Source organism: Episyrphus balteatus, chromosome 2, assembly GCF_945859705.1.
Source record: "Episyrphus balteatus chromosome 2, idEpiBalt1.1, whole genome shotgun sequence".
Classification (NCBI taxonomy): Eukaryota; Metazoa; Arthropoda; class Insecta; order Diptera; family Syrphidae; genus Episyrphus; species Episyrphus balteatus.
The window spans coordinates 114,762,057-114,769,151 of record NC_079135.1 but is presented as its reverse complement, the minus strand read 5'-3'; the positions used below and the strand labels follow the sequence as shown (position 1 = coordinate 114,769,151).

The window sequence follows — 7,095 nt, the reverse complement described above, 5'->3', positions numbered from 1 at the left end:
AATTTTAACACATAAAATTATTTTTTTTTTTCAATTTTTTCAACAATTGCAAATAAATTCCTTATAAACATTTAATTATTTTTTTTTTTTTTTTTTATAATTGATTTTTTTACCATTTCCCTATATATCATCATAATTATCTAACTTTTTTTTTGTTTTTGTTGTTTTAATTTTTTTTTATTTTTGTCCAAAATTGCAAAAGAAGCTCATTTTGTTGGGTTATAGATTATCATATTTTTATTTTTTGATTTAATACTATTGTGTATCCCTTTTCTTGTATTTTAAGATATGATGTATCTTTTTTATTAATATTTGTTATTAACATCGAATAATATAGTTTTTTTTTTAATAATTTTGTTTTTGCCACATAATTTTAAACTAAATTCAATTTTATTGCCAAGTAATTTTTTTTTTCATTTGTTTAATATTTTTCTCAATGATATCTATTATAATTATATATATTTTTTTGTATATATTACAAATTTTATAAATTCTAATAGGCCTCTTGTAATTGTTTCTTATTTTTCTATTTTTTTTTGTTTAATAATAATATTTATTTTTTTTTTTCTTTACCTATTTATTTTATATCATATTCTATTTATTATACAGCATTTTTGAATATTTCACATAATTGAACTATATTTTATTATATTAACAATTTATATACAAAAATTATAAATATATCTAATTTTATTAATTTATAATAATCTTTTGGTTTCGAATCATTAAGGGCTTTCATAATACATATACATAATATATATATATTTTTATTTAATTTTTTATTTCATTTGGTGGGGATTTTAATTTTGATTTTCGGATCATCTGCAAACTGTTGTATCATCACCAGCGCAAATTGTATGAGGGGACGCTAAGAATAATTTACCATTGGAACATGCACATAATTGGAAGACTCTATGCATGTGCTCACGACTTTGTCCAGCACCAGGAATTGGAGGTTGAGCTGTTCGGAGATTTGGCATGAGAATTTTTGCCGATTCTAGACGGATCTAGAGGGTAAAAGAAATAAAAATGTTGGTATTTGAGGATTTGTTTGGTAAAACAATTTCAAATAAAGTCTGGTTGGTCATAAAAAAAAGTTCAGGATTCATATTCATTTGAGAAAAGCAGAAAAAAAAGTTTGATATAGATAGGGGAAGTGGGGGCAAGACCGCCCACTTAGTGTTTGACTGTCTTAAAAACCAATAAAAAACATCTTTTAAATAGAATAAAGTTTTTATTCATTAAGTCTAATGTTTTTTGCAGAAACTCTTATTATTATAAAAAAAAATAAAAAAAATACTGAACAAAAGATAATACGTTTTGAAAAAACATCAAACAAAAAACCGTCTTGCCCCCACATGGGGTTAAGACCGCCCTATCAAATTTTGTTGGTAGAAACACCGTTTGTATTGTTTTAAATGCAGCCTATTTGTAATAAAAACACAATTATGCTATATTTTCATTAGTTTTCACTCCAGCACAAGCTTTTTGGTACCATTTGATACACATTTTTCACTTAATCCAACAATACTTTGAATTGGATCAAGAAAACAGTTGCAGATAGAAGGTACAAATACAATCTGCAAAGTCCTCTTCATCAGAATCATCAATTACAGTATTGTTGGCGCCTATTGCTTAGCTTTTTGGAAGATTTAATGGTGAACTTCTTTTTTCACTTTGTTTAAGCTACCCGAGCTTCAAATTTCGTCCATGGGCGGAGTGTGTGAAATATTTTAAAAATCATTCATGGGAAAGTCATCAAGGTATTTGAGGTTGAAGTTTCTGATCTCAAATCAAGATTTCAGCTGTTTTTTTGTAACATACAAAAATAATATTGGTATCAAATGAAAGGATTATGTTTATAAATCTGTACCCAAATTATTTTTCTATGTTTAATGCAATTAGAGATATTAAGTAGGTGATTTTTACCCATGAACGATTTTCAAAATAATTCACATTCATAACAAGCTCAACGCCACCTTTCACATTATATTCAACACGTCTCTGTACTCTAGGGGACATGACTCTGTAGTAATATGGGCATTCCCTTTGTTTAAAATGTTATAAATTGTTTAATAGACCAGGGTCGATAAATTTTGAAACCAAAAAAAATCATAGTAGAATGAAACCCATTGGAAAAGGAGGTGAATATGATGAAAATTAAAGGAAAAATAAATTACGGGCGAGCCGAGTTCGGGAAGCGGGTGGGTTGAGTTTTTAATGGTTAAAAATGGTATATCTCTATTTCCGGCAAAACTACAAGTCCTATAGAAAAAAGTTGTATGACCAAGTTGTAGGTAATAAAAAGATCTACAACTTTTGTACCAACAATTTTTTCACATAACCTCAAAATTTATGTGAAAAATTCAAAAAACCGAGTTTTTGGTTTTTTATTTTTATCTTTTTCAAAAACAAAAATTTTTCTACGAAATTTAGTGAAAACTTACCTTATTATATCCCAAATACACTGTAATTTATTTGATTTAAAATATTTATTTTTTAACTTTTTTTTTTACTTAATACCAAAAAAACACCCTAATTTTCAATCGAAAATTCACGTGTCAAAATATCAGCTTTTTTCAAAAAATCGGTGGGTATTTTGTTCGTTAAAATCTCTCCTTTCCAATAGTGTAAACAAAAATTTACATTAGTATACCATAGTACATGTTCTCGGTAAAAGCAAAAAGCTTGAATTTTTGTATCATTATTTAAAATGTTGGACTATTTATTAAAATTTACACTTAAATTACTCAAAAACTGTAACATTAATCAATATTACATGAAATCCTACGTTTTTTGAGTACTTAAAGTGTAAATTCGAATAAATAGGCCAAAATTGTAAACAATGATAAAAAAAATTTTTCGAATTACAACTTTTTTCATTTTTTGCATTTTACTAAAACATGTTCTATAGTATACTAATGTAAATTTTTTTTTACACCATCAGAAAATAGACATTTTAAAAAACGAAATGCCCATCGACTTTTTGAAAAAACCTGATATTTTGACACGTGAATTTTCGATTGAAAATTAGGGTGTTTTTTTGGTATTAAGTCAAAATAAGGTGAACAAATTAATATTTTAAATCAAATAAATTCCAGTGTATTTGAGACATAATAAGGTAAGTTTTCACCAAATTTCGTAGAAAAATTTTTGTTTTTGAAAAAGATAAAAATAAAAAACCAAAAACTCGGTTTTTTGAATTTTTCACATAAGTTTTGAGGTAATGTGAAAAAATTGTTGATACAAAAGTTGTAGATCTTTTTATTACCTACAACTTGGTCATACAACTTTTTTCTATAGGACTTGTAGTTTTGCCGGAAATAGAGATATACCATTTTTTACCATTAAAAACTCAACCCACCCGCTTCAAGAACTCGGCTCGCCCGTAATTTATTTTTCCTTTAATTTTTCATCATATTCACCTCCTTTTCCAATGGGTTTCATCCTACTATGATTTTTTTGTACTTTTTAATGTTTTTGAAGGCATCGGCACTGGTCTATAAAGTAAACATTTTAATTTAAAATATCGAAATTCAAATAATATGTTTTCTTTTACCAAGTATCACTTTTAATTATTAATAGCCCAACTTGCGAAACAAACCCGGAATTTGACCAACTATAAAATTGAATTAAATCAAATCATAAAATTCGTTTACATAGTATTTTGTAGATAATTTTATTGTTAATAAGTCTGTTTTGTTAAAACGAGTACAAGATGGTGGCTATTGAATTGATTTTTGTTATAAGGATATATACATCAGAACAAATCCCATGAACTTACATTTTGTGCCACAAAAAATGCAACTAATTTGACTGGGCAATAAGAAGTTCATAATATTTCTTGTTTGTTTTGCAATAATAAAAAAAAAAAAAAAATGCTTATTTGTGAAAATGATAAATTAAATTGAATTGGTATTTTGTTCGGATGTAGTCGGCAAATGTATGAAGAGTATCAGTATATTACTCAAAGTAACCCTCCCCCCCATGACTTGGACTCTATTTATGCTCCTGTTGATAGTTAAAAGAAAAGTATGTTTTTTTGATGAAAGATATTGCAGTCCAAAAAATCGTAGATGGGTAAAAAAAGAAACTTGAAGCTAAATAAACAGCCATTTTAAAAATAAAGATTATTTTATGGGATACAAAATTATTACATAGGTTATTGTAAAGGAAAATCTAAAAAAATTGAAAATTCTGGTCTTGAAATATTTTTAATGACTACAATTACGGTGTTAATAATAATTTTTTAGTATTGCAATAAAATCATAGTAAAAAAAATATAGGTTTTACACGCTTTTTGTTTTTGCGTATCCAAAATCACTACAAAAGTGTTGAGTTTTTCTGTTACGGTTTTACTTGTCATTTTGAGCATTACAAGTCTGAGGTGAGGTTATACTTTTTTCGAAACTGTTGTACTGCTGCGAAAAGATACAATAAAAAATAACATTTTTAAATCCATTGAAATTAAATATCCAGATCTCCAGAGCTTTCCTTATATTTTTTTTATTCTTCTCTTTAATTACTTCTCTTAAAGTTGCACCTTATTCGAAATCTTTGCATTACTCATTAAATTATTTGAAAGTTGTTAACTTTTCTCATAAATAAATATTCTAGAAATGAACAAATTGCATCAAGATTTTTCATTCAAAAAAGTTACACATACACCACAGTGACCTACTAAATTCCCTTTATTTAAATTACTACATAAATAGCGAAAAAAGTGTACTTTTGCTGACTGTATAAATTATGCATTTATGTACTACATAATGGCGCTGGTTCTTAAATCCCATAACCCTTAATTTCCAACATCGCAAGTCTTTATTCACTAATTAATGTGGAAAATTTCTATTTTATTTTCAGAGAACATATAAATAATGTGCAGGAACGGAAAAATACAAGACGAATACTTTTCGAAACAATCTAATCCTCATTTAATTTCATACTCAAAAGAGACCTTATTCATATTTTAAGAACAAAAATGAAATCCATATAATGTCACTTACCGATCCATCAAGTGCACTCAACTTGACATCGTTGAGTGCAGACAATTCGATGCCGCCAGCTCTTGATTGTAGATTTATATCTTTAGCTGCTGTCATCTCCAGCTGACGTGTCGGTGATTCGAATCTAAAAAGAAAAAAATCAAAAATAAAAATTGTAAAAAAAAAAAATCAAAATTTTTGAAAAAGAAAAAAACCAAAAACACTCAAAAACCCAAAACTACACCCGATATACTAAAAAGCTATTTATTATTAACTCCAAGATTCGAATTCGACTTCCTTTTTTTTACCCTGTGCAAGATGACAATAACTCACCTTAACTCTCGACCGGCTTCGGCACGTACGTGCGGTGTTTGTATGGACTCTCGAAAGATGGCACCACCCTCGCCATCGATACGGAGTGCGTGTGCCCCGATAGAAACCTCATCCCGAGTAACGGAAAATAAATTTCGTCCGGTAGTGTCGTTGATTTGGAATCCCGTCGAAAGGCATTCGAGCTTATCGTGTCCCAAGAATAAATGATTCTCCAGGATGCCATTCGTGTCACGTGTATTGATGGAAAAATTACGTGATGACTCTGTAAAAACAAGAAAGAAAAAAGAAAAAGGTATAAAGCTTTCAATTGAATTGCAAAGACTGGAAGTTTTATTTTTTTTTTGAATTATGAATAAGAGTTGGGGTAAGAGCTCAATGAATTTTCGGTCTTTGACACCGGATGTGGTGGCTAACTTATCATATCTGTTTATGCCCATCTATAAACATTCGTCATTCGACTGACAAAGATTGGTTATATGTCACCCTCCCTTAAAACCGATGATGACCTTAAGGGCGATTCGAAATAATTTACATAAATAAAACCGAGAGAGATAGAGCGAGACAGACTGATATATAAATTTTAGAGCAAACTCACCTATAGATATGGGTTGACCGTGTTTGGAACGTATTGTCGAAGCCCGAAGCAAATCCATTATGAACGCTTGACCAGTTAGCTGAATGCCGCCAGGAACAATTTTAAGTTGGCCCATGCCTTCCTGGAAGATAAATTGATTCGATATTATGACGGGATATGAGATTTCCAAATGTTTTTGTGGTTAAAGGTGTTTTGTGTTATCTTTTAGCTGTTAATTCTACATTTGTGTGTTTGTGTGTCGAAAAGGGGTAGTGAAGAATAATGACATTTTGGTTTATTTGTAGTTGTATTTAATATGATGAACGATTTAGACCCTAAGGGTGCTTTTGTTTACTTCCCCATTATAATCGAGGTTAAATAATATTTATGTGTGTGATTAATATTTTGTGGTCGAAAATATTAAAAGATTTTGTACTTTACACATTGAAAAGTAAATTAGGTTGAATTTTAAAAGATATTGATTTTAAGTTTTAAGGTAAACAAATGTAAGGAAGACTAATGAATTGGAAAACGAAATTGATTTGATAAAATGTTAGCCAGATGCTCAGAATTAAGAGAAAATTAGATACTTGGTTAAAATAATAACAACACTGACAAAGTTCAGAAAAATTTTTTTTAATGCTTACTTTTTGTTATGCGGAACAACTATTCTATTCTATACTTAAAAAAAAAAAAGGTTTCTATATTTGTAAAAAAAGGTATTCTATTCTGCTTTTAATGCTTTATTGAAGTTTTTGACCTTTTATTACACTGGTCTGCAAAATTTATTGATATTATGAAAGATTAGACTTTCCTGAATCTGGTTTCAGAAAAATTCTATCAGGTACCATTTTTGTAAAAATGATTTTTGAAAAATGTGGGTAGTTTTAAAAAAACACCAATTTTAGATTCATTTAAACTTATATAAAATTAAAACTATTTGTCGCATTGAGCTCAAATTTAGAGGACTTATTCCTCATAATATGACCTATCGATTGATTCTAAATATGTCCTTTTACATAAATTTTTACTCATATTTTAAAATACTGATTGACAAAAAAAAAAAGGAATAACGAAATTATTCACTTTTTAGTAAATCCTTCATGAAAAAAAAGCACCTTAATTAAAAAAATGTAAAATATCAACGCTCATTATATTTAAAACGTCAAATATGTAAAGAAAACCATAATAAAATACATTAAA

At 28.1% G+C, this 7,095-nt stretch overlaps 1 protein-coding gene across 2 annotated transcripts in view; it reads right to left on the bottom strand.

The window, feature by feature from the left end:
* Positions 1–657: 657 nt before the first annotated feature.
* LOC129912658 (delta-sarcoglycan) overlaps positions 658–7,095 on the bottom strand; it is a 39,894-nt gene continuing 33,456 nt past the window's right edge. For both annotated transcript variants that reach the window (XM_055991004.1, XM_055991005.1), the window contains 4 exons: positions 5,914–6,034; positions 5,319–5,580; positions 5,007–5,130; positions 658–1,007 (listed from right to left, as the gene is read on the bottom strand). In XM_055991004.1, the coding sequence (XP_055846979.1) occupies positions 819–1,007; positions 5,007–5,130; positions 5,319–5,580; positions 5,914–6,034 (696 nt within the window). In that variant the 3' untranslated portion in view covers positions 658–818. The remainder of the gene's footprint in view (positions 1,008–5,006; positions 5,131–5,318; positions 5,581–5,913; positions 6,035–7,095) is intronic.